The sequence below is a fragment of the Candidozyma pseudohaemuli genome, assembly GCF_003013735.1.
Source record: "Candidozyma pseudohaemuli strain B12108 chromosome Unknown scaffold00003, whole genome shotgun sequence".
Lineage (NCBI taxonomy): Eukaryota > Fungi > Ascomycota > Pichiomycetes > Serinales > Metschnikowiaceae > Candidozyma > Candidozyma pseudohaemuli.
Genome location: NW_020194437.1, coordinates 251467 through 276586, shown reverse-complemented (window position 1 = coordinate 276586; position 25120 = coordinate 251467). Strand labels below are relative to the sequence as shown.

Below are 25120 nucleotides of genomic sequence, written 5' to 3'. Positions count from 1 at the left end.
ATGAAGCCGAAAGCCGATAATCTATGGCTGTATCTGAAAAATTCACAATACACTCAAAAATCGTTTGTCTGACCCATTGGCCCAATGAGCAAATATTTCATTGTTCAATTGACCAGGCGAAAAGTTAAAAGTGCTCCTACAACTGCCTTCCACGCCGCATGTTCGGCCTATACAAGAGTTATATATCTATGTTCAAGCGCTCCCGTTTGTCTCAGCGGCAGCCTTCTCGGCCTGCTGCTTGGCAATGTCCTCGGGCGTAGGCATGCCTTCAGTCATCAACTTGTTCAAAGTCATCTTGCCGTACTCGTCCTTCATCTTCTGCTCCTCCTCCAAAAACTTGGCGGTGTTCTCTCTCAAGAACTTCTGCAAGTTCTCGTACTGAGCCTGGCCGTGCTCTCTAATAATGTCCAACGGCATCTTTGGCTCTCTGCTAAGTGCACTAGGAGACATTCCGACCATGGAGCCGAGGAAGGTGCCGACATTGGGCTTACCGGCACGCTCGAAAAGGTGCTTGTTCTCCTCCTTCCACTTGGCTCTCAAACGGGCCTCTCTTTGCTTGTACTCGGCAATGACATCGTCAGACTGGCTGAAGGACTTGATCACGGGACGAACGTCCTTGATGGGCTGGGTGGCCAAGTACTCCAAAAGTGGAATCAAGTCAACCAAGGTGGTGTCGCTCTCGCCGTTCCAAGGCTTCAACATGATGGCATTTTCGGGCTGCATAGAAACAGCGTCCTTATCGACTTCCACGGCAACGGTCTTGTTCAAGTCACGGTTCAAAAGCGACAAGTCCTTGATCACCTTGCCGTCTTTGTATCTACAAGCCTCTCTGAACAAAGGGTACTGAATGTAGGCTCTCAAGGGGTCAATCTTGACGACGGTTCTCTCCGACGTCATCTGGTAGTTGGTGGAAAAAACGACGATTTCGTAGTACTGCGAGAGGTAGCCCAAGAAGTAGTCCAAGCCAGGTCTCTTTGCAGTTCTCCAACCGTGCTTGGTGTCCCAGCTGGAGTGGATCAACAAGTCATCCAACGCCAAAACAAGCGTCAATGGACGACGGTACTGCTCTGGAGGAGGAGGAGGCAACAAGTTCTCAAAAACGGGCTCAGAGAAGAACGAAAATGCCTTGGACATTCTTCTCGACAAACGCTCGTACATCAAACCAGGGGTGTAGCCGTTGTCGATCTCGCCACCTTCGAGGTCCTTCTGCTCTTCAGCAGAATCCCAGTCACGAGCCATGTAGCCCAAGTAACCTACACCTCCAACAAGCGTAGCACCGTAGAAGATGTTGGACCATTTCTCTCTTTGAAGATCCTTCGAAGTCTTTGTTCTGCGCTTTCTGCGGGCCGACTTGTCGGAGCTCTCCTTTTTCTCAGATGCAGATTGTTCGTCCTCAAAGCCGGCTTTGGCCAACATATCGTCGTCCAAAATGGACTTGGGCTTCTCTTCCTTCTTCTCATTGAGTTTTAACGAGGAGTTGCTGAAAAAACGTGGTTTTGGTACCGTTGGAACCGCACGGGCGGCGGCAATACCACGGGGACATGCCCGCAAAACCGTTCTGGCAAGCATGTGTGTAGGCAGAGGAGGTCTGGTGATTGAAGGAAAATCTCAATGAAAACCGGTATACCAATGAGCACACCCGTACCTCCCATCACCAATTATCACTAGATCACAGATCTAACGTCATAGCTACTCCAGAAACATGAATCCTTCTAGAATTTTCCTTTTTCTGCATGGATCCCGTCTTTGCGTGCCCACTTTCCGGAAAGGCAACTTTGTGCTTTCGGCACTCCGCTATGTCAAGGATGTGGATGATTTTCAGGACAAGATCGATAGAGAAACGCCTGAAAAACAGCTAGCCACCAAGCTTATGGAGGGTATAGCGGAGCGGAAAGAGCTTCTTCAACTCCTCTCGCTCTTCCACGGAGAATTGGCCAGAATAGGCATCACGCCCGAATCAAAACATCACGAACCCACTCTGGGGCTTATATGGCGCTACAGAGTAGCATATTTGACCAAATTGGCTAGAGTTCATAACATCTTTTGGGACTCGTGCCAACAAGAGGGCTTATCGGAGCGGAGTCACAAGCTCGGGTTTCATCCAAAGCATATCGGGGTGTTGGACCCTGTACACTATAAAGAGCACTACGAGCAACTACAGCTGGGACAGTTGGGTGAAGTAGTTTTCCGAGACGTTGAGGTGATCGGCAAGGGGTTGATAAGTAAATAAGTCGAGGCATAGGCTATTAGACGCTAGGGTCAGCTCGGACGGTTGTGGCAAGTCCCTCTTGGACAAGCTCAAAAGGAAAAGAAGGACCGGAACAATGGTAATGCCGCTAGGGCCTTTTTTGTCAGCGCCGTTTATGGCTTGGGAATATGGAGACTCTTGGAGATCTCACCGCAGCCCTGGATAATGAAACCAATCGAGATGATGTGGAACTCAGCGAAAGTGCCTTCAAAGACCAAGCCCAATGGAAGGTTTTCCAAGATTCTGTCGGTGTACACGAGCAACGCCATCAAAACCACCCACACCAAGTTGGAAGGCACAGGCAAGCCCTCGAAGTACTGGCTCTTACCGGTGGAGTCCTTGGGGATGTTATTGGTGGAAACGTTGAAACGGGCCAATCTCGTCAAACCGCAGAGAACCCAGAAGGACAAGAAAAGCACGTCTACCGTTGAGCGGAAGCCAATGGCAAACGCAATGATGGCAGGCGAGACCGAGAAGGAAATCAAGTCCGCCAAGGAGTCGAGCTCCTGGCCCATAAGCGACGATTTATTTCTCAATCGGGCGACACGGCCATCGAAAAAGTCAAAGAACAAGCCCAAGCAGATAAAGAAGTGGGCTCTCTGGACGTAATGGGACTTGCCAGTCAAGGCGTATCTCAAGCAGGAGATGATGGAGTAAAAACCGGAAAACCCGTTGAGCAACGTGATGAAGTCGGCCATGTGCAAGTTGCGGACCAAGGAGAAGTGCCTCGTGTCGTGCAAGAAGTTCTTGTATTCCTCAGGCTCGGGTCTTGGAAGTGGTTCCTGGTTCGACAGCAACGAGAACAACGACGACGATCTGCGAATGGGCGGGTGGGCTCCATCGGGCGCCTGGATGTTGATACCGGAATCGCTGTCAATATCCGAGGAGATTGCCAGCTCGTTCTTCTTGAATCCACTGGTGTAAGACATGGTGGAAGAAATGTGTAGTTGGATTTGAGTTTGCTGCGCAGAGATGGATCTGGGGCACGAGGATGCACGGCGGGTAAATTGGACGTGACGAGGCAGAGCTTTTCAACAGCCGTGGGAGGAGACGGTGAAAAGAAAAAGGTGTTTTTGGGAAGAAAAGTGGTTTTAAGGGAAAGTTTATCTTGAAGGCGTTGCCAGGCCTGTATGTGTATTTTGGGTCCAGCCCGGCACGTGCGAGGCATCTTTCGAGATGACCCCTGGTTTTCCAACAACGAAGGGGGTCAATTGGAAAATGGATTTTACCAGTGGCGTCTAGATCCTCGAGACGAGACTTTCCAATTTTTTTATCTCATTGGCCAACGGAGCAGGTGCGTTTAGCCGAGGACGATTTTTCCCCTGATTGCTAAAATCTCGGTCAGGCAGACAGGCATGGCAAGGCTGAAGGATGCCTAAACAAAAGAATGACACGATTGGCCAATTGTTTTTGTTTTTTTGTTTGGCTTTGGAAACCCGCCTGATGCCTCGATCCTTTCCTGTTTTCGCTGGGTGGCAATTGCCAACATTGCTTGGACCGGTCATGGCGTTCTATTGTCCTCGGAGTCCCCCTCATTTAGAGGCGATCTTCGATACATGTTAAAGAGGCAAAAAGAAGAGGCAAAAAGAAGCGGAGATGTGAATTGATTTCACAGATTTTCAGAAACTTTCTTGGGCTGATCTACTGGTGCTTTGGAGAACTTCATGTGGAATCTCGCCAGATCGTCATTTTAAGCCCATCTGCATTTTTCGATTTCTTGTCGGCTCCGCCAGCGTGCCTTCGGACTTCTGCCAGAACTTCTAAATTAAGATTTCTATCCATTTCATGGGCATTTTGGACTTCTTGCAGTAGTCTAGTGCGTGGCTGCAAAATCGCTGCTGCACGTTACTGCACCTACATCTTTGCTCTTCAAAGATTCATTCATCTAGGTTCTTCTAAGTAGCTTCTAAGTTAGGCCCCGTTCCCGTGGTTCAGCACAAATACTGTAGGAACCAGCGAGTTCGACTCGTGGTTGTTGTAGAGCGCTTCCGCAGCAGGAGGCTGGTCAATGAGGTCCTTGCCCTGGTTCAAAAGAGCAGACAAGTCATTGTTGTTCTGCTCCATCATCGACACAATCGACTCGGCTGATGTCAGTCTCGACAACAGAAGGTGGTTGTTGCTGGCGGAGCTCTTGGGGCTGTGCAATATCTTCAACTCCATCAACTGCTGCTGTTGTTTCAAAATCTCGTTCTGGAGCTTGAGGTAGTTCTCGTGCTCCTTCTGATGCAAATCACCAGAGCTTTCGCCTGGCGTCATGGATCCCGTCGATCCCGTAGGCGACCTGGCCGAGGCGGGTGACATGGCTCCGTGAGAGATAGGAGTGGCTGGCTTTTCTGCCTCATGAGCTGGAGACGCCAATGGCGAAGGACCAGCAGAAAGCACTTCTGGCGATTGCGACTGCGAGTGAGTGGCGTTTGGAAGATCGGTGAAAGTGTTCTCGAATGGGTTCTTTTCCGTCTTGACCGTCTCGGATGGCAGCTGTACGCGAGGAGTGAAAATACCACTGAGACTCTCCTGGGCCTGGTCTTTGCCGGGGGGTTGATCGAGCGACAAGGTCATGTTGTTGCTCTTGCCCTTCTTGGCAGACTCTGGAAGCTTCTTGTCTCTCATGTCCAACTTGTTCTCGATGTAGTCGAATCTCTTCAAGTGCAGCGACGAGAACTTGAGCAAGTCATGCAAATCCGTGGACCAGTTCTGGAAATCTTCCTGGTTGGCACACTTGAAGGTGAATTTTTGCGAGCTGCTGGAGATTTTGGTCAAGATAAACTTGAAATCCTTCTCGCTCTTGAGCTGGAACGAGTAGTTGTTCAAGTTGTAGGACTTGACCGGGGTATCACCAGGGCCAACCACACCACCAATCTTGCCCTTCTTCTTCTTCTGGCTCGACTTTTCGCCCGTCTTCTTGTCTGCTTTGGATGTGGCGTCCGAAATCTTGTCCGACATGGTGTCAAGACGGAACTCATGCAAATAGTTACAGGTCAACAAGTAGAAGTACGAGGTGTACGACTTGATGAGCCTCTGCTTCTTGTACATGATGCCACAGCGCAAGCACTTGGAATGCAAAGTATCAGCGAATGGAATGACAATGTCGTGAGCTGTTCTGATCTCACGCTTGGGCAGCTGCTCTGTCGAGTAGAACGTGTTCAAGAAGTTGGGATTGTGCGAGATGAAGAACTCCCAATCGTTGTTGGCATTGTTGATGTAGTTTTTGAGTGTCCAGGAGAGGTTGTACAATGCATTTTCGGCGGATGAAGCGTACACCTCTCCGTTGCAGAGTCTGCCCACGCGTTCAGTGACAAAGTTCAAGTCCTTGATGACATAGTTGAAAAGGTCCTTGGAGATGTTCTGCAAATTGACGTACGATGCGTAGACGTAGTTTTCGTGGATCAATTGGTTCTTGAGCTGGTAGTCAAGACGCAATTTCACGAGGAACGGATCCGACAAGGAGTCGTCGTCATCGTCGCCCTCCAGCTCCTTGGAAAGCACAGGACGTGGACCGGAGTAGCGGCGGATGCTGGACACGAACGTGTTGATGACTGCGCCGGTCTTGGAAATCTCTCTGGCCAAGGAAGGGTTGGCAAATGAGTCGTTCTTCAACGACAGCTTGATCTCCTTGATCTTGTTGCCCAAGTTGCGGTGCAAGCTCTCCAACTTGGGAATGAGCTTATGCTGGAGGTCCTTGGTGATTCTCGTCTGGGCCGCGTAGGTGTGGTAGTGGTGGTTGACCAAAGCCCCGGCCATGTTGGTGAACAACGAGTTGGCGGGAAAGTAGTTTGGGTCCACAGCCACGTCGGACTTGGGCACGTACTTGGCCGCCGCCACCGACAGCGAGAGCGACGACAGCGTGGAGGTGTGGTTCAACTGGTTGGCCTGGTCCTTCTTCTTGGGCGCTGGAAGGTCGCTCAACGTGGTGGACGAGGGCGTTTTGCGGTGGGCAAAGGGCTGGTTCTTAAAGATGGACGACTGGGATTTCTGTTTGGGCAATCCCGGGCGAGCCGCCAAGTTCGTGGACAGAGCATTCAGCGATTTGCCCAACTCCTTGGATCCCTGGGGCGACAGCGGCGATGCCTGGGCCTGTTGCACGGCCAGGAGGGTCCGGAAAGCCAAGTCACGGTAGCCAGGGAACTGCACGGAGCCCACAAGCTGGAGATTCAAGTTCAGCTCAAACTCCTTCGCGTTGGCCACATCCTTAAGGTAGGCAATCAAGCTGGCGATGAAGTGCTTCCAGAGCTTGAAGTAGGCGACCAAGTGGTCGACGGGTTTTGCGTCGTAGGCCGGGGCGTTGGTGTGGAAGGGACTGCGCCGGTCCAGCGAAGGTAGAATGTCAGACGACATGGCGGGGGGTGTCTATAGGAGAAATTTAGAAAAGGTGTAGGTGGATCGCGATCGGTATATATAGTGCCGGGGCTGGGCTCTCGCTAATCGCGCCTAGCAAGGCGATGATGAGATGGAGGTGGGGGTTACTAACGGAAGGTGCAACAGAGCAATTATGTGATGATCCAGAAATTACAATAATCATAATCTATTCAAAATATTCAAGATATTCAAAATCCCAAAGCTACCCAAATCACTCTTTCAACCTGACTGTGTTCTGGATGCATCTCGCAGGGGGCCTGCGGCGCCGGAAAAATGTGGCCTCCAACGATTGCAAAAATAGCCCTCCTGCTTCCATCCACACATCGAAGGCATTATTGTTGTATTTGGGCGACAAAACCTGGTGCCAAAACCGGACCTTCTCTACACTCCGCGGGTCTCAAAACCGCCCTTCTTTGTCTGGTGCCGCCTTGTGCCTATTCTTCAAGAATCCCAGTGCGTCCAGTCTGCGCCCAAACGCTTGCTGGTGCCGATGGGTGCAAAAGACCCCGGAGACCGATAGTGCCGTTTCCAGAACGTAAACAAAAGAAAAACAACGACCTTTACAAAATTTGTTATTATCCAGCAACCCCCTCCTTCGGCCCTGGGGTCTGTTTATTGCTCGTTAGGCTGTGTGCTCATCGTGCCGCTGTCGCACCGCACAATGCTGGGCGACGTATTGTCGTCATTTTCTTTTTTTCCTGCCTGTTTTTGCGGCCGGACTGAAATGTCGATACTGCCGTTTGCCCCACCGGCCCCACCGGCTCACCTGATCCGCCAGAACCCGATTTGATTGGCCTGAAACCAAAAAAGAGAAAAACAGAGGAGAAAAACAAAGGAGAAAAAAAATAGCTCAAAATGCTCTTCTGCCATTGGCGGCGCCATTGGCGGCGCCATCGGCGGGTTGCAACTGCTCCACATTCCTCCTGCGCGGACGTCCACCTGCCTTTTTCCAGACTGCCTTGACTCGTTCCATGCGCCAAGAGCCATTGAGGTGGTGCCGTTGTTTCCATGACGTTGCTTGTTGGAATGTGGGGCACCGGCGGCCGTTGCAGGGCTTTTGAACTTTTGTCGCTTTTTTTTTTGTTTTTCTTGGAAATCACAACCCAAGCACTGGCACCTCGAGGTTTGGCGCAATTTCCAGACACAAAGCTCACCGCCAGAATCGCACCCCAGAGGCGGACCAGGCACCGCGGTAATCGTCAGCCATCCCACGAGAAGGTGGCCCATAGTGGCAGTGTAATAAATTGATTTAGATGAAAGTACAAAAAATTCAAAGAACATAAAGTACGCAAAGAACATAAAAAGATTGAAATTACGAATTATTGCCAAAATCCAAATCATGCTGAACTCGACACCACCCTTCTCTCAACAAGAGATGGGGGCTGAAAATTGCGTTCTCAGCACCGCCGAAGCAGAGGGCTGATAAGCTCCAGCGCGGCTCCTCCGAGTAGGCTTAGAATTTACACTTTTCGCTATAAATACAGAGCTAATTCCCTCGTTTGCGCTTGTTCTGAGCCTCCTGGCAAACGACCCTCTATCTTGTTTCTCCTCGTTTCTCGTGCCGTTCGCTCCAGTGGCCTACAACCTCTTCGCACCCCATCGGCCATTGACAGCTGACAGCTTCTTGGCGGTTCGACACATCCGCCTTTTCGTCATTTAGCACTGCCCGCCTGGACCAGATGGACCAAGGGGCTTCTGATTTACAGCATTGTGGCATCTAGGGCGGGACGGTAAAGTGTCACAAACAGGGCTTAGGCGAGATCAATATATGCACAGATAACGGTCTGCCACGAGGTCGATCGGATCGGTGGACAATGGGCAGATGGCGTGGTTTGGCAGGTTGGCAGTTTGGTCTGGACCAGGCGTAAAGTGTAATAGGCAGGGCGTAAAGGGTAATTTATTGGGTGGTTTTTGTATTGTTTCAGCAAAGCCTCGTGTCGAGGTGTCTCGAGGGAGCATCGCACTAGCCACAGGTGGGTGTAGATAAGGCGGTGTGGTTTGGGGTCTTTTGATAGAGGTCGAGAAGATGTGAGGAGACATGTTGAAGAGGGAAGCCATGAGGTTAATAGATCTGCTTAAGGTTTGAAAGTCTATTGGTTGTCTCAATTATTGATATGACTTAGAGGGCTATACTTAGTTGAAGGCGGGCCATGGACCAAGGACTGTTCATCTGAATCATAAATTTCATCAATTCAAGAAATTAAAACTTTTCATATCGTTTTCTCAAATGATTTCCTCCTTCTCTCCCTTCACCACCTCAAGTTCACTATCCATATACTCATCCTCACTACCTCTACCTCTACCCCTACCTCTTCCTCATTCTCACCACTTGCACAAGCAGCTTTTTGCACCCAACCCTTTTAATCTTGAAGCTCCCGCCAAAGTCAAACTTCCACCTGTTCTACTCAATCGGCCTCTATTTCTTCACATCCAAACCGCAATACTTAAACGCAGCACCGTTCTTGACTTGGCCGCCTCTTCTAATCCACCTACTCCGTTCCCTCCAATGTCGGTTATGCTTTCGTGGGAGCTCTGGCTCGACTACCAGCTTTCTGAATCCATTGGAAGCTCTTCGGAATTTCTAAAGTTGCCTCAACCCCAGCATGTCCTTTTTGCTGACCTGCCTACGACAATACCCCCTGCTAAACACCGAAACTGGACCAGGCGCCATTTATGGAAACTCAGACCAGCCAGCCAAACAGGCCTGCTTGATCCGCCTGCTCCAATTCTCAAAAATAAGATGAATGGCAATTTCGAAGCTGAATTCAGGCTTCTTCAAGAAAGCGATAATGAAAGCTTTGAGGAGTTTCATTTGAGATACATGTTTCCAGGATCACCAGAGGAGCAGGGCTACGAAGCCAGACAAAAGCAGCTCTGGCTTTACAGAAAAGGCAGTGAAGTGAGGGATATTTCTTAAGACGTTGGGATCGAAGCGCTCTAGTTGCCTGATAAGTGCTATAGATGATGAATATTATGTTACAGTCACTGAATAATATTGGTAGGCAATAGCACACGAAATTAGCTTCTTCACAAAAGGATGTAGAATACTTGTTGGTTTGGGATTCATCCATTCATTGACGAGTGTCTTGTCATGGGGCCCCTTGTCCATGGGATCTTTGGTCACCCTCATGGCTGCAACACAAACACCACCGCTAACAACTCTTCCTACCACTCTGCTCTAAAACCCAAAATACCACCTAGGTTTCTGCAAAATAATGTCACTAACGTCGCCGTCTCGCTATGCTTTCTTCAAGGGTGAAGAGAAGCCCCAAAAAGGCAAGACTGAAGGTGAGCCTGAAGGTAAGCCAATTGAGGGAAAGTCCGAAGACAAACCCAAGGACAAGAAGCCCAAAGAAGACCAGCCCAAGGAACAAAAGCCCAAACACAAGCTTGAAGATGGCAAGCCCAAGAAGCACAGTCCCAAAAATGGTAAGCCCACGGTGGAACAGCCCAGGGAGTACAGACCACAGGGCAGGCCCTATCAGCACCAGATTATAAGCGTTCCCAGGCCCGGATGGCCCCCATACCCCTACCTCATGAGCTACCAGGAAAACTACTTCGACTGGCAGCTGCTCCAGTATTACAACCATGCCTTTGCGGCGAATCCAGCCAATCGTGCTGCAGACCTGCCTCAGTCGCTGGTGTTTCTGTACCGCCAAGCAGAGCCTTCGCCAGATGGTTCAGTGGTTTCAGAGCCATCAAGAGCACCCAAGCTACCTGTACGAGGGCGTCCAAGGAAATCACCAAGTCCCCTGGAAGCCCCCAAAAAGCCGAACAAAAACGCTGTCTGCGGCGAGGGACCTCCAGGAACCATATGGCTCTACACCACCGGAGACCAGGTTCGCCGGAACCGGCCAGAGTATGCGGGCAATCTAGATTTTGGCATTTCCCAGCGGTACGCCGCCAGCAACCCGGCCGCCGAGGTGAGTAGCCAGACTTTGGCCACCGTTCAGCTGGAATTTGCAGCCACCGATGCGTACCGTGCAAGCCTGCGCCGGCGCCCGAAAAACGAGGCTAGTAGCGACGGCCTGGTGCGGAAAAAGCGCAAGCTCAATGGCTGCGAATGGAAGCCGGAGCTGTTGTATAAAACATACAGCGAGTGCAAGCCGGACTTTTTCGACGGAAGCGATTACAACGACCATGTGCCTGCGTCGCTGTGTTTTGGTATGATCAACATGAGAGCTCCCAAGGCGTGGAGACGGGGACCTCGGAAGCATTTGCAGCCGAGAAGCGGCACCAAGAGAGTTCGCGCTCGCGCCAGGCCCAAGACTCCGGAGCCTCTGCTGGAGTTTCTGCCGGAGCCACTGCCTCTGCCGCTGCCTGAATATTCTCCAGAGTATCTGCCGCCACCGCCACAATTGGAGCAGGTTGAGCCGGTCGGGACTTTGAAGGATTCTGCTGAAATGCCAGAAAATGAAGATTTGCCAAAAAATGGAAGCAGCGCTCCGAAATTCACCACCCAGGCGGAGTTTGAGGCCGAGCAGGCGAGTGCTCGCGCCAGGCTGCAGCAGGCCAGAATCGAGGCCTACTGCCGGCAGTAGGTGCGAAGTCTGGACACCAGTGGTAAAATAGCCCACAGACCCTAGTCCATAGCCTTAGCCCATATAACTAATGAATTGACTGATAAAGCGGTATTCAGTAGAATGGTCACGTAAGTACGATCGCCTTCTAATTGCTCAAATTTACCGATACGTGGTCAATTGACCTCAATGTGGTTGGGGGTGGTCTGGCTGCGAAATCCTCCAGACTCCGCGCACCCAGCCAAACCCACAATACACACCTCCGTGATTCACGCCAGCTGAACCACTTCGCCTACCTTTTCGGCACTTTCCACCCTCTTCATCTCATTTTCTTCAATAACGCTTGTTGTTTTTCTTGCCGCCCTTTCCCTTTCAAGAAGCTCCTTTTTCACCGCCACGCCCCAGCGAAATCCCGCCATCAGGCCGTCGCGGGCCACCACCCGATGGCACGGAACGAGCACCGCGAGCCGATTCGCAGCCACCGCCCCAGCAACGGCTCGAGCCAGCGCGGGCTCCATCCCCAACGCCGCCGCCACCGCCGAATACGTGGTTGTTTTTCCGCAAGGCACGCTTTCAAGGTGGCGCCAGACGCGTTGCTGGAAGTCCGTTCCAAACAAATAGCGGGTTGGTATTTTCTGGCGGGACGTGTCGCTCGGGCTGGAGAGGTGGTTTTGCACTAGGGCCACTAGTTCGCGCGGGCCGTTTTTCTGGGGACGGGGCGAGCGTTTCAAACGGCTGAAGTCGTGGCGCATGGTGGCCACAAGCAGGTGCCAGCGGCCGAGAGAAAAGTAGACCACAGTGTCGTTTTCAAGTACCACGAGGGCGTCTGGAGCCAAGCTGGTTTTGTCGAGTGGAACGTGGAAATAAGTAAGTGACATGGCGCGTTAGATGAAAATAGTGGTGCTGCGTGAGATAATGCAGGCGAGGGTCCTCGTAGATATGGATCGCAGCGAATGAGTCATCACGAGGGGTACATTTGGGTTGGCCAAGGAGGGCTTTCTTCTATGGGAATCATCGAACAGTCCATTAGGTTGAAGGTGGGTTAGTCGGTGGATGTAGGGGATGTATTAGGGATGGTGGAGAGGGATGACTGGGGATGGTTGCAAAATGTATAGGTACATGATCTGGTGGGATAGCGGGGCGTTTGCGATGTAATTGAGGTTGAGGATGTGGAGCAGGTGGGCTGCTTCTTTCTTCTAGTGTATCCTTGTGGGGACTATTGGGTGGAATTCGTGGGTAATGGAGTGCAATCTTCACTTGGTGCTCTCAGTGACTCGGATTCATAATGAGGCTGGACTCTAGATCACCCTATCAACGATCAATCGACTTCAAAATTGAAAAAGCTTAAACACGTTATTCTGCTGGCTCCAGGATTCAAGTTTGTGTGTAACTTGGCCGAATTTAGTAAATTTAAGTGTGATACGAAGGCCATTGAATCCACAACTGAATCCAAACCACACAAGCCCTGGTATTATTCTCGGCTATCAAGCTTTCAACGCCTCAATTATTGGTACTCCCTATCACATTCATCGATATCCTTGACTTAACAGCCTCAGGTCATCTTCAATTGGCTATTGAAGTGAGCTCCGAAGGCAACTGGAAGGTGCACAACGAGACGAGCGTTTATGGCCATTAAGAGGGTATCAAATGTCCGTATTATTCCTCAAAACCCCCTCCCAAAAAAAGATCAGCTTTTAAGGTCTGTGTTGAGTATATTGTTTAAGCATTTAGTCAAAAGGCTCAAGTTCTATTTAGACTTTAAAGTTCAACAGCATTTGCATATTTAACCAGCGCGCCCACTTCTTCAAGATTGGTTTCGTGGTCTAGTTGGTTATGGCATCTGCTTAACACGCAGAACGTCCCCAGTTCGATCCTGGGCGAAATCACTCTTCTTTTTTGGATTTTAAAGCCTTCCTTTTTTTTTTCCAATTATCACTTCATTTCTCAAGAAATCTAATGCATACGCTGTGTATAATGTAGTTACAATATATTGAATAGTTCGGCACAGCCAGGTGCCTGAGAATTGAATCTGCAGAATCCATCAGCAGAAAATGCTATACAATCTGAAGTAGAATGGCTTGGAAGCAAGTATGGCCTTTTCCTCGGCAATCTCCTGCTTCAATGCCTCCAAGTCCATCTCTCTACGGCCTGTGTCGATGTCCACCTCGTCAATGGGGATGTACATCCGCCAGTTCCTCTTCCAAATCTTGTGGAAAAGGTAAAATACGATAATGATGGGGAACGACAAGTAGGCCTTGAAAAATGCCTCGACGTTGGGCTTCTCACCAAGAGGGAAGAGCGCAATCCAGAATTGGGCAATGAGCACCAAAACGTTCAAAGTTAAGCCGAAGCAAGAGCCTGGCAAACCAGCTAACGAAGTGAAAGCCAACTCGTCCGTGCCTCTACCTCTCCACTTCAAGGCGTATCTGAAACGAATGTGACAGAGACAGATGGAAGCCCAAGTGAACACGGCAGACAATGCGGAAAGGGCCAACATCCAGTCGAAGGCCTCACCTTGCTTGTCAGAAGCTGAAATGAAACAGAGCAAGCCAAAAACAGCCAGCAATCCGATACCAAAGATAGGCCTTCCCTTTTTGTCAATGTAGCCGAAGCACTTTGGTGCCATGTTAGCAGCAGCCAAGGCACACAAGGTTCTCGAAGCTCCAAACACAGAAGAGTTACCGACAGACAAGACCGCAATGATGATAACAACGTTCATCACGGAGGGTAATCCTCCGATACCTGCAGCTTCAATGGCAATCACAAATGGGGAGTATCTGGCAGTACCGTCAGACTTCTTCAAGTCCTCATTATTATATGGCACCAACAAGCCCACCACGACAAGGGAAACAATGTAGAATAAGGTGATTCTCCAGAAAACCTGCTTCGTGGCTCTGGGAAGAGACTTTCTTGGATTTTTGGTTTCCGCCGCAGCCAAACCGGCCAACTCCGTGCCCAAAAATGCAAAAGCAGCAGTGACGAAAACAGCACAAAGACCCTTGAAGCCGTTGTTGAAAGCACCGGGATTGCTCCAGTACTTTCCGCCAATATAGCCACCTCTGGGACCACCACCACAGATCAAAACGATACCGAGGATGATGAAACCAATCACGGCCAAGACCTTGAGGAGAGAGAAGACAAACTCTGCCTCACCGTAGCCCTTGACACCAAACAAGTTGATCATGATGATTAAAATGTAGAATGCCGCACAGAAAGCAGCAGGATTCGTGGACTCGTCCCAAAACTGGATCGTGATGGCCGCTGCGACCAACTCAAGAGGTAGAATCACCAACCACTGCATGGCGTAATTCCATGCCATGGCAAATCCCCACGAGGGATCAATAAAACGCACATTATAGGTGACGAAAGCACCAGACACAGGGAAACAAATGGCCAATTCACCCAAGGCGTGGACCATGCAGAAAATCATACCGCCAATCAAGGCGTAGGCAATCAAGACCGAGGCTGGGCCACCGTTTGCCAAAACCTTACCTGAACCGATAAACAAACCTGTACCAATAGCACCGCCAATGGCAATCATTTGCAAGTGACGAGACTTAAGCGAACGAGACAAGGGCGATTGGGCAGTGATGATAGCGGCTTTCTCGATATCGGACAAGTTGGGGTCCAAGTTCAACTCGGACTCATCAAAGCGACGGAAACTATCCACAAGGCGGCCAAAAAGCCCCATTTGAGGCTCGACCGAGGAAGAAACATCGGAGTCGTATGGCAGCGCCACGACGTTGACGCCGTTCTTATCAAACAGCGGACTACTTTCTGGGTTTGCAGCCATTTTGCGTTATCCATCTTGGCGCCCACCAGCCGCTTTATATGGATGCAAATCACCTGTATGCACTGTGTGGAATCCGGGGCACCATCACCAGGCACAAAAGACAAAACAAGGCATTATAGTCACCCCGCGTCGTTAACGTGCTCGGAGTGGGAGTTCTGGTTCCGTCGGGGCCAAAAAGTGCCGCATTCCGGCACGATCAGTGGCTCAGAAGGTGGTGCTAGGGCGAGTGTGGGGGGAGAAAATATCAATCAGCCGTATCCTCCCCGCCTGGTATCCGCGCCAGATTCTAGTATCTTCCGCGCCAGCTCGGCGATTATGGCGCCAGACCACCTCAATTGACTTTTTTTTGACTTTGTCTAGATTATCAGTCAGGGACTCTGCCCTCTAGGAACTCATCTGGTTGTTAGTAATTGCTGTAATGTTGGACTCATACGGGTGTTAGTTGATTTCAGTCGGCGTAGCCGTCATGACGATAACGCATATTGAATAATCACTGTCCATCTCGAAGGGCACATACCTTGAATTGGGTTTGGGTGGGGACGGAGACCGAAAAAAGGAAAAAAAAAAAAGGACTGAGGTAGTAATCGGAGTGAGATTCCCGAAGGGTTTTTTTTTTTGCGTACCCGCTCATCGCTACCGACTCTGCAGTATCACCAAGACCTCGTTCGATTGATACTCATTGTAGATGCTCGTAAAACGCTGCCCCTCGCCTTGGCATTGTGTCAAGCAGCGGCATGCGGACTTCAACTTCCACTGCCTGGTTTCAGCCACTATCTCAATTCCAGCTGGATCTTTTTGGCCCACCGCTGGAGCGACTCCACTTTGTCGAGCACCTCGTCTTCGCCGTCATTGGACTCGTCGGCAACGGCGTTTTGCACTTGTGCTGTATCTTCCTGCTGCTCTGAAAAGACCTTCTCTTTTTGTGTTACCGTCGTACGGACCAACGCCGGAAACGTGTTCTTCATGTAACCAAACCACTCCTCCACTAGACTGCCAATTTTGGCCCAGTCAAAGAAACGAATGTGCACTTTGCCGGGAAAGATAACAGAGTTGATCACAGACTGAGCACATTTGGCGTCTGGCTCTTTGTTTTCCGCACAATAGTCGATATCCATGGCGTTTGAAGTATCTGCAGAGTCTATCCAGAGGCCGTTGAATCCAATAGCTAACAAGATGCGGAGATTGTTCTGCACGTCTGATGCGTTTAGGGTACTAGGTAGAAACTCTTTCTTGCTGGACTGTGTTTCGATGAATTTGTTTGTGAAATCCACCTTGATGTTGTGGTAGTTTCCCTGGTTGGCCATTTTGATGAGGAGGTCCTCTAGGTGTGCCTCGCTCTCTAGTTGGAGTTTCCGAATTACCAGATCAAAACGTATTGTTTTGTAAGCTTTGAGAAGGTTAAGCAAGAGTCTCACCTTGATGTTATGCAAAATGTGGCCAGAGGCGTTTTCAAAGATTCTGTCCTGGATAAGGGCGTCGTTCTCCGTCTTCATTTTCTCTAGCACGTAGAGGTAGCCCTTTAAATCAAGGGTTTCACAGCAATTCACAAGCTCAATCAAGTTTCTGTACTCTGGAAGAGCGGCGTACGACTGGGTTTCCTGAGACTCAAAAGGATTGACCTCATTTTCAGTGAGCAACAGGCACAAGCTGAGGTACTTCAAAATCTTCTTTTTCGTATCCGATCCAGCCTCATCGTAGTTTTTGAAGGCCTCGTAGAATTCGACACGCGCCGTCTCGAAGTTCCTTCTATAAAAATGGATGGTAGCGCTGCACTCTCTGATCACACCCATTACACGGGGATGCGTGATGGTGGACGAAACCTTTGAAGCCTTTCTATGCAAATAGCTCAACCGCAGTAGATTAATATCAGTCTTGAAAGTGTACTCGATCTCAGCAGCAATGATATCAAGGATGTACGAGTTTTGCGTCAGTTCAGAGACTGTTTCCAACTTGGAGTTGATGGCAGCTATTAGCAGGGAACACTCGTCTAGCGGGCCGTTATCCAAAAAGTTGCGTAGTCTGTTCATGTTGATTCTGATCCAGAGTCTCTGACCCGAAACCGCCAGAGCCATAGAATCCTGCAAATGTGAAACGATCACGTCGTACATTCGAAGCACAAACTGCTGGTCGTTGCAGGCCGAGTATCTGTGGAGCAATTTGGATATCGAGTCCTCGGCGTAATTGCCATTGAGCTTGGGTAGTAGCTGGATCAAGCTGCCTATGTATTCGAGCACCTCGTCAAAACGGCCCTGGTGGTAGGCCATTTTGGCCAATTGCTTTCGTGCCTTGAAGATCCATTCCACGTCTTCGTTTGGGTCAGCAGCAGCAATCAAAGCCTTCATCTGTTCAGAGGCAGCATCAAGCGAGTCCTCCTTCAACGACTTGGCATAGTAGTATTTATTTTCCGTGGAGTCCTGATCAGGGGCCTCGCTCTGGATAACGTCGTCGTCTTCATCCTCAAATTCGAATTCATAGCTTTCTTCAGACAAAAAGTCGTCTTCGTCAGACATGCCAGGAAAAGTAGGAGAGAGTTAACGGTATACTCAACGTTGATGTACACTGTGTGTAGGAGGAGCCAAGAGGCGAAGAAAGAGGCTGATCAATTGGCTGAGGGGCGGTGATACAGACCTTTATATGAAGATTTAAAGAATTGACAATGGCCAGGTTTTTGCCTTTTTTTTTTTTTTTCTTCTCGTTCTGAGGATGACAAGTGCTCAAGGCATAGACGATTTGGTATAGTTGCGATGGCTGCAAACTCTGTAGATCCTATCCCACAGTGCCAAACAAACTTGACTCATGAAAGAAATTTTCTTATTTTTTGAAGAGAGAGTAAAGAAGGCCAGATTCTGAGGTGCATCGTTTCAATCGACCTTCTAGTGTGATTCTGAGGTTTCAGTACCACACCCTGGAGAGTACCTTATGAGGACTTTCCCCAAAAAGGCAAACAACCCAGGATTTCTCTAAAATCTATTTTTTTAGTTTGCAGAAGATCCAAGAGTGTTACAACCCACCTACTGAACACTCCCGCTGATATCAATTGAGTATAAACGATTCTCTAACGTAAGCACCGAAGGAGGCTTCAAGCCATAAAACATCGCAAAGAACAAATTTTCCAATTCTCTCCCCTAAGCAGCAACAACGTTGGATGTCGCTGATTCCTTAAACTGAGCAACAGAAATCTCCTTGTTGGTGAGATCATAGTAGACATACGCCTGTCTCAAAAAGACGTCTCCAAGGATGAAATTTCTCTGACTGGGTTGGGCTCCTACCACGCAAGTCTCGCCCCATTTGACCAAAATGTCCTGGTAAGACAATCTGATCACATTCTTGCCGAAATTGAACTCCAAGTACTTGTCGGCAGGCTGGTTGCAGTCTGCAATGTAGTAGTCCTTCTGTGGGGTAGCGTTCAACGCCTTGATGGTATCGTTGTAGACCTGCTGAGGCCACAAGTTCCAGGAAGTGCCCGAATCCAAAAGGTAGCTGGTGGTCTCATTGTAGTTGGTTCCATTGATCGACAGAGAAACGACATCAAGAGACAAAGCCTCCACGCCGTTTGGAATAGGGTACTTGACCAATTCTCCCTCGTACTTGTCCTCGTCAATACCACCAAAGATAATTGTGCCCGACTCAGAGCCCAAATACAAGGAGTAACTGGCCTCTGGGGTCACACCTGCCACTTTCAAAGCCTCAGGCAAATTGTCGTACTTCTCCTTGGTAGACTCCACAGCCTTGCTTGCCACACCAAGAATACCTGGTCCGCTGAATTTGGCAGACTCCACCACGGCAAACTGGAGATCCTTCAAAAGACCCTCCAGCAGAGAAAACGAAAAATCATCAAGGAAGTACTCACCCTGTGCATTGGTGCCATCCAAGTAAGCGATGGAGAATGAGTTATTCACCGGAGTACTACCGGCCTCTTCCGGGTCAAAAGTTCCACCAGTGGAGCTCAGAACATTGGGTCCATACACCCAAAGATCAGCCAGGCCGGTGTCCAAGGAAACGGTGATTTTTTCACTCTCAGGACCCAAGTAGATGTCGAGCCAGTAGTTGACATTGTTGTGGTTTGAAAGCAGGGCGGAGTCGTAGCGTTTCTCAAGGAGCTGCAGGCCTAGTTTCTGGAAAAAATCGATATTCCAAAACTTCGAGTCCGGCCCGAAGTTTCTGGAGATGCTAAAGTCAAACGACAATGGCTTAGGAACCAGCTTAATGGCTGCAAAAGGCAATGCAGAAGCCGTAGCGAGCGTAGCTAACGAAACAAGCATCGATAGAGGAGGAGATGAAAAGAATTAAGGGCATTCAGAGGGGGAAGCAAATGACGTTTTATAGCACGGTTCCGATGTCTAGTTTGCTGGCTGCGTTAAGCCACTTCACTTGCATTCAGTGTGGGTCTCACAAGCCACGATAATTCCCAAACAGGTGCCATGTGGCCGGAAAGAGGAAAATGATAAACTGCTTCTGGTGCTCTAAAAAGATGCAATGATGACAGAAGATCTGGCCGATCCTTCGGTGCATTTTGTGTTGGTGTCTCACTGCCCGTTATCAACAAAGCCGTTGGACAAAACCAAACTTTAAAACAAAGAACTGACACAAAACGGCTTCCCCAAACTTGCTGCTTTCAACTCCGCACATGGGACTTTTTAGATAGCCACAGTGCATTAGTCTGCAATTACGGCCACCTCAGTGAGCGGCATGAATTTCCGCTTCCACCTGAACCACACAAGCCACAGCGATAGGGGTTTCCAGAAAGAAGAATTGAGCGCCATAGATACGATTTCAGGTGAAATTGGAATTGTGGAAGCAGTGATTTATGCACCGAAGGTTATTTTGCGTATAACTCGCTGAAAACCGGGAATTACGCCGTTTCCGCTTGCAGCCATACTTTTCTGCGCATGAAAAATTGATTCCAAATATCAAATATAGGAAGTTCCGAGATCCTGTTTCAGCTAATGTTTCATATTACTTTGTAAGTCAGAATTGAACATAATGCTCGTATGGCGCAGTGGTAGCGCAGCAGATTGCAAATCTGTTGGTCCTTAGTTCGAACCTGAGTGCGAGCTCTTTTTTGCCAATCTCTTCTATATTGCCTTACTTTTTTTTTTTGATTTCTACATCACAGTTTCATTATCCGTTTATCTAGCACTATACAATCTCGACCGAGTACAACACAAATGGCTCGTACTCAGAGTCCACCAATGATGCATACTCATGCAAATTGTTCCCTTGCGAGAAGCCGTCGCCGCCCAAGTAGCCAAACTTATTAATCAACTCCTTCTTGGCCTTCTGCAACTGCTGTTCGGGGTTGTTGCTCACAAACCTGATGGAGTAGGAGTCAAACTGAGGAGGCAACCCGTACCTCAACACACTCTCAACGTATATGCGGATGGCTTTGATGTGGAACCAGGAGGAGAAGATCTCCGAGTAGGCAGTCTTGGCCAATCTAATCACATCGTTCTTCGTCTTGGCCTCGGTGGCTCTCGTCAAGTCAAACTCTTTTCTCAACTCGTTCAAGTTCTCCTCAGAGTAAGTGAAGTCCGTTCTTGGATGCCATTTCTGTTCTCTGGCGGCGGTGATGAACTCGTTCTGGTACTTTTTGAATAACGTGACTGTGAACAAAGTCCACTCAGAGTCTTGAGCAATGTTCTGGGCGCTTCTGGGAATGACGAACTCGGTCAACTTTTCGTACGTTTTCTTGAACTCGGCCACCGATGATTTGGGCACAGCAACCACGATCGTCGTCAAATACTCAGAATCCAACACAAACTGCTCTGGCTTGACAATGTCGTGCAAAGAACGGATCGACAAGTCACCATTGCGTTTTCTGTCCGCGGCAGCAAAGTTGGACTTGGCGGTCTGGTACTGCTGGTATGACTGTCTCACATCGTTGTCCAACAGCAAGGCCTCCTGTGAAATGAGATCCACAAGCTCCTTGATCGACTTGTCCAATCTGTACTTGGATGTGTTCCAAGAGAAGGATTCAATGTAGTTGGTGACAGGTCTCTTGTTCACCTGTCTAGTCTCGGCAAACAGCCTGTTTGGCTCGACATTGCTCAAAACATCAACCACCTTTGCCACCGAGGCGCCCAAAGTCGAGTCGATCTTGGCCAATTCCTCTGAGATTTGAACCAACTGGTCCAACGTTTTAATCTGGAAGTCGGGCAATTTGAATTCAGAAAGCAGCTGTGGGCCTCCGCCAGGCTGCAGCTCCAATGTGGCACGTGAGTTGGCCGATTGGGGCAACGACACAAGAAGGTATTGTGGAGGCTGGTCCATTGTGGTCGGAGAAGTGAGTATCGGTGGTAACAGTGGAGGTGTCTTGATAATCGGTGTCCTGGTGCACGGGTGTGCTGCTATCACCACGGAGGCCCTATCCCTGATTGGATTGTAAACCGAAGGATGGGTTAGGTAATTAGGGGGGTATTTATTTGCGGTGGTTTGAGGTGGGCTTTCGTTGACAGGTATCTGTTTGATACGGTGCCGGTGTAATGGGTGTCATTTGCTGGAGACCGATTTCGCAACCATTCAAGCTCGTGACGAATGTTAGGTGTGATAAGGGAGAATGGGTGGAAGGAACATTGGAAGGGGATCAGTATTTTTCTTCTTTTTTTCTTGTAGTATGGGGATGTTTTGCTTTTGTTTTGCGTCTCGTCCTACACTCCTTTGGGAGATCCTTGTAGGTTGCTTAACGATAACGCCAGTAGTAATGGATCAGCTGTTAGATAGTAGTTTGTACGTCAATTTATTGCTCGTAATTGATAAAATACGAGACGTTTCGAATTTCTGGAAGTCTACAAAATAGTGTCGTTTTGTGTTTGACCTTCCATTTTCATAACTTTTCCAACTTTTACATTGAGAACCCACAGATTGCAGTATTTCAAAAAATTCAGCGAGCTCCGAAAATCAGAAACCAACAAGAACGTCAAACATAAGCCAGGGCTTGACGAGCTAAGCTTCCCCTTTCACGTGGATTTCTCCTCTGCTTCCCAAGATCATGTGTATTGCTTAGACTGCCTGCTATGGGTTTTCCCACTTGCACCCAATTGATCGGATCACTACAAACTTCAAGCAGTTCGTTCAACGAACGACGAGACGACTAGAATTAACAAAATCTCGATTTAACAGTACCTCAAATCCTTGCTATACCCTTCACCGGAGCCCTGATCAACGGTTTTTCGCAACCAATTGTCAGCATTGCAAGAAGCCGCCTCTAACTCAACAACTTCAAAACTTCACCATTTATTCCATCAAATCTTCAATTTATACCTATTCTCAACCACAATGGACGTTTCCAAACATCAATATCCCTCTAACCGTTGATATCTACGCCATCAGTACTACTACTGTCCTGCATCCCCATGTCTCTGCGATGCCTCACCATTTTTTCATACTAGCTTCATCTCTGCTCTAAAACATCATGACGAACTCTCTAGAGGTATGTGCCAAGTGATTCCCCATTTCACCAGCTACTAACATCCAGGAACGTTTGAAAACACACTCCTCGGCTTTCGACGGGTTGTTGTCCTTGATACCCGCAAAGTACTACTATGACGATGCTACCCAAGATCAGTGGCAGCAGAAGAAGAAGACTAAGAAGGAGGCTGCTGAAGACAAGAGGGCCAAGTTGGACCCTGAAAATGCATCCCTGGCAGACACATACAACAACGGTGGTGCCAGCGCCAAAGACGTGATGGATAATAAAGCTAAGACTGCTAAGAAGGTTTCACTCCCGAAAGCCTCTGCTCCCTCAGACCACAGCGATGACGAGGTCATAAACGGCAAAGCCGGCCTTGTGTTTGATGACGAAGGCGACGCACATGAGGCCAAGCAGGAGGAGAAGTTGAAGTCACAGAAGCTACAGCAAAAGCAGAAACCACAGAAGAAGCAGCTCAGCGAGGAAGAGAAGCAGGAAAAGGAGAAGAAGAGGCTTGAATTGAAGGAGAAGCTCGCCAGCAAAATCCAGACTCTCAGAGAAAAGAGAAGAGCTCCCGGCACGAAAAACGCTGGTCCGCTAAAAAGCAGAGAGCAGATTCTTGCCGAGCGTAAGAAGAAGCAGGAGTTGAAAAGACAAGAGAAGCTCAAAAGAAAGAGAGAAGAGGATGAGGCCGAGTTCGTGGAAGGCGGTAACGCCGACGAAGACAAGTCAGAGGGTGAAGATAAGTCAGACGACGAGAACGACGATATGCTTTTTGGGAACATTGTTTTCGAAGACGGCACCCGTGTTACATCCGACTTGTCCAAGCTCCGGAATGGTATTGCCCAGAAGAAGAAGAAGGGTCCCGCCAATAACGATATCAAAGCACACTTGGTGAGACTTGAAAACAAAAAGCGCAAGTTGGCCCTGATGACCCCGGAAGAGCAGGCCTCGTTGAAAGAATCCGACCAGTGGAAGAGTCTAATGTCGCAAGCGGAGGGCGTGAAGGTCAAGGATGACGAGAAGCTTTTGAGGAAATCGTTGAAGAGAAAAGAAAAGCAGAAGCTCCGTTCCGAGACAGAGTGGAAGGACAGAAAGCAGCTGGTGAAGGACACGATTGCCGCCAGAGCCAAGAAGAGAGAAGCCAACTTGAAGGCCAGAAAGGACAACAAGGGCAAGAAGGGTAAGAACCAGCCCCGGTTGAGGAAGTTTTCTGGAGTGATCAAGAAGGGTGGTAAGCCCAAGGACGGCAAAAAGCGTCCTGGGTTCGAGGGCAGTGCCAAGTCCAAGGGCAAGAAGTAAGCTTTCAGCTTCACAGATGTAACGGTAGTATGACACGGCGTATATAGGGAGATTGAATAGAAAGGCCAGGCAGGGGAGTGTAGAAGCGGGAGGGGGGTCATTAGGCTGAGATGTTAGTTTTCGAATGCTTTGGAGTATTTCAAAAAAATGAATCATCTTTTTCAAATTATCTACCTTCTATGTGGATGGACAGAGAGTCTTGGAAGCTGGATCAATAGGGATGTGAAAACTTCCATTGTTACGGGCCCTCCAAGAAATTTCAAGAAGGGATCAGACCAATTTGAATCACCATATTCACACAAAATGATCAAAATTCCACCCTCTTGACTTATTCAGTTCCGTCGTGTGAACCTTGACATTCTGCACTGGTGAAAATTGCCCTTTTGCGTATGTCTGTCGGCGTATCTCACGAGCCACAGATAACGGCGATGCCATCGCTCACTTGAGGTATGATTTTTTGACCTGATAGCATCAAAATCCAATTAACATAAGCTGATCATTTTCATGGCTTGGTAAGAACTACATGGACTAATTGAATTAGTCCTCTACACCACCCCTGATTCCTGCCAGAAATTGTTCCATACATTCACTGAGGCTCGGTCGCCCACTGAATTCCTGCACAATGGCGACCGTCCCTTCTGACAAATGGCCCCATACTCCAACCCATTGGCTTGGAACGATCACAAACTTGCCAAATCCGCTTAATGGAAGGTAGTTTAATTATTTTATCAAAATTTTAGGATGTTTATTTGCTGATCTTTCCATGAAACATGGGTAAAACACATAACTGCACGTGACAGCATACCTGCACAGCCCTCGGCGACATTTCCCGCTTCGACCATTGCTGGTTTCACCACCCTACATATCACTTTTCTTATAATGTCTGCTCCAGATCAAATCAAGGGCGTTTTGGCCAAAATCGACAAGGTATGTGAAAACTCTCCTTTTCCTCATCATCACATTCTAACCATCTCAGGCTACCGCTGGTATCCAACCATTGCAGGTGTTTGAACAGCAAACTGGCTTGCCTAGATCCTACGCTGTTTTGGGCTTCGGTGTGCTCTACTTCGTTGTCATCTTCTTGAACGTTGGTGGCGTTGGTCAATTGTTGTCCAATGTTGCTGGTTTCGTTATTCCCGGTTACTTCTCCTTGATTGCCTTGGAGACCACCGGCAAGGACGACGACACCGAGTTGTTGACCTACTGGGTTGTTTTCGCCTTCTTCAACGTCATTGAGTTCTGGTCCAGAGCCATCTTGTACTGGGTGCCATTCTACTTTTTCCTCAAGACCATCTTCTTGCTTTACATTGGTGTCCCAGCCTTCGGTGGTGCCAAGATCATCTACACTACCGTTATCCAGCCATTCTCCAGAAAGTACGTTGTCAACCAGGGTCCTGTAAAGTCCCACGTCAACGACGCTGCTGAGGGCATCTCCTCCTCCGTGAACTTGTAAGCCCCGCGGTGGTTGATGTATGTCGGGCTACCTCATACAA

At 49.0% G+C, this 25120-nt stretch overlaps 12 protein-coding genes and 2 non-coding genes across 14 annotated transcripts; 7 read left to right on the top strand and 7 right to left on the bottom strand.

The window, feature by feature from the left end:
- Nucleotides 1-192: 192 nt before the first annotated feature.
- TIM50 (protein translocase subunit) lies at nt 193-1569 on the bottom strand (the record flags this gene model as incomplete). The annotated part of the gene is made up of 1 exon (XM_024857289.1): nt 193-1569. The coding sequence occupies one exon, from the start codon at nt 1567-1569 to the stop codon at nt 193-195; it is 1377 nt and encodes a 458-aa protein (XP_024714425.1).
- Nucleotides 1570-1702: 133 nt separating this feature from the next.
- Nucleotides 1703-2230, top strand: C7M61_001894 (uncharacterized protein; the record flags this gene model as incomplete). Its single annotated transcript, XM_024857288.1, has 1 exon — nt 1703-2230. One exon carries the CDS (start codon nt 1703-1705, stop codon nt 2228-2230), a length of 528 nt encoding a protein of 175 aa, XP_024714424.1.
- A 131-nt stretch (nt 2231-2361) lies between these two features.
- Nucleotides 2362-3177, bottom strand: CHO1 (CDP-diacylglycerol-serine O-phosphatidyltransferase; the record flags this gene model as incomplete). Its single annotated transcript, XM_024857287.1, has 1 exon — nt 2362-3177. The coding sequence occupies one exon, from the start codon at nt 3175-3177 to the stop codon at nt 2362-2364; it is 816 nt and encodes a 271-aa protein (XP_024714423.1).
- Nucleotides 3178-4159: 982 nt separating this feature from the next.
- C7M61_001892 (uncharacterized protein) lies at nt 4160-6583 on the bottom strand (the record flags this gene model as incomplete). Its single annotated transcript, XM_024857286.1, has 1 exon — nt 4160-6583. One exon carries the CDS (start codon nt 6581-6583, stop codon nt 4160-4162), a length of 2424 nt encoding a protein of 807 aa, XP_024714422.1.
- Nucleotides 6584-9110: 2527 nt separating this feature from the next.
- Nucleotides 9111-9521, top strand: C7M61_001891 (uncharacterized protein; the record flags this gene model as incomplete). Its single annotated transcript, XM_024857285.1, has 1 exon — nt 9111-9521. The coding sequence occupies one exon, from the start codon at nt 9111-9113 to the stop codon at nt 9519-9521; it is 411 nt and encodes a 136-aa protein (XP_024714421.1).
- Nucleotides 9522-9819: 298 nt separating this feature from the next.
- FGR12 (Fgr12p) lies at nt 9820-11145 on the top strand (the record flags this gene model as incomplete). Its single annotated transcript, XM_024857284.1, has 1 exon — nt 9820-11145. One exon carries the CDS (start codon nt 9820-9822, stop codon nt 11143-11145), a length of 1326 nt encoding a protein of 441 aa, XP_024714420.1.
- A 1791-nt stretch (nt 11146-12936) lies between these two features.
- C7M61_001889 lies at nt 12937-13010 on the top strand. The gene has a single exon. It is a non-coding gene; the product is annotated as a tRNA-Val (tRNA).
- Nucleotides 13011-13165: 155 nt separating this feature from the next.
- C7M61_001888 (uncharacterized protein) lies at nt 13166-14917 on the bottom strand (the record flags this gene model as incomplete). The annotated part of the gene is made up of 1 exon (XM_024857283.1): nt 13166-14917. The coding sequence occupies one exon, from the start codon at nt 14915-14917 to the stop codon at nt 13166-13168; it is 1752 nt and encodes a 583-aa protein (XP_024714419.1).
- A 770-nt stretch (nt 14918-15687) lies between these two features.
- C7M61_001887 (uncharacterized protein) lies at nt 15688-17427 on the bottom strand (the record flags this gene model as incomplete). The annotated part of the gene is made up of 1 exon (XM_024857282.1): nt 15688-17427. One exon carries the CDS (start codon nt 17425-17427, stop codon nt 15688-15690), a length of 1740 nt encoding a protein of 579 aa, XP_024714418.1.
- A 615-nt stretch (nt 17428-18042) lies between these two features.
- C7M61_001886 (pepsin-like aspartic protease) lies at nt 18043-19179 on the bottom strand (the record flags this gene model as incomplete). The annotated part of the gene is made up of 1 exon (XM_024857281.1): nt 18043-19179. The coding sequence occupies one exon, from the start codon at nt 19177-19179 to the stop codon at nt 18043-18045; it is 1137 nt and encodes a 378-aa protein (XP_024714417.1).
- Nucleotides 19180-19902: 723 nt separating this feature from the next.
- C7M61_001885 lies at nt 19903-19974 on the top strand. Its single transcript has one exon. It is a non-coding gene; the product is annotated as a tRNA-Cys (tRNA).
- Nucleotides 19975-20056: 82 nt separating this feature from the next.
- VMA5 (H(+)-transporting V1 sector ATPase subunit C) lies at nt 20057-21187 on the bottom strand (the record flags this gene model as incomplete). Its single annotated transcript, XM_024857280.1, has 1 exon — nt 20057-21187. The coding sequence occupies one exon, from the start codon at nt 21185-21187 to the stop codon at nt 20057-20059; it is 1131 nt and encodes a 376-aa protein (XP_024714416.1).
- Nucleotides 21188-22328: 1141 nt separating this feature from the next.
- Nucleotides 22329-23627, top strand: C7M61_001883 (ribosome biosynthesis protein; the record flags this gene model as incomplete). Its single annotated transcript, XM_024857279.1, has 2 exons — nt 22329-22346; nt 22392-23627. 2 exons carry the CDS (start codon nt 22329-22331, stop codon nt 23625-23627), a joined length of 1254 nt encoding a protein of 417 aa, XP_024714415.1.
- Nucleotides 23628-24506: 879 nt separating this feature from the next.
- On the top strand, nt 24507-25080 carry C7M61_001882 (uncharacterized protein; the record flags this gene model as incomplete). Its single annotated transcript, XM_024857278.1, has 2 exons — nt 24507-24554; nt 24604-25080. 2 exons carry the CDS (start codon nt 24507-24509, stop codon nt 25078-25080), a joined length of 525 nt encoding a protein of 174 aa, XP_024714414.1.
- Between the last annotated feature and the right edge of the window lie 40 nt (nt 25081-25120).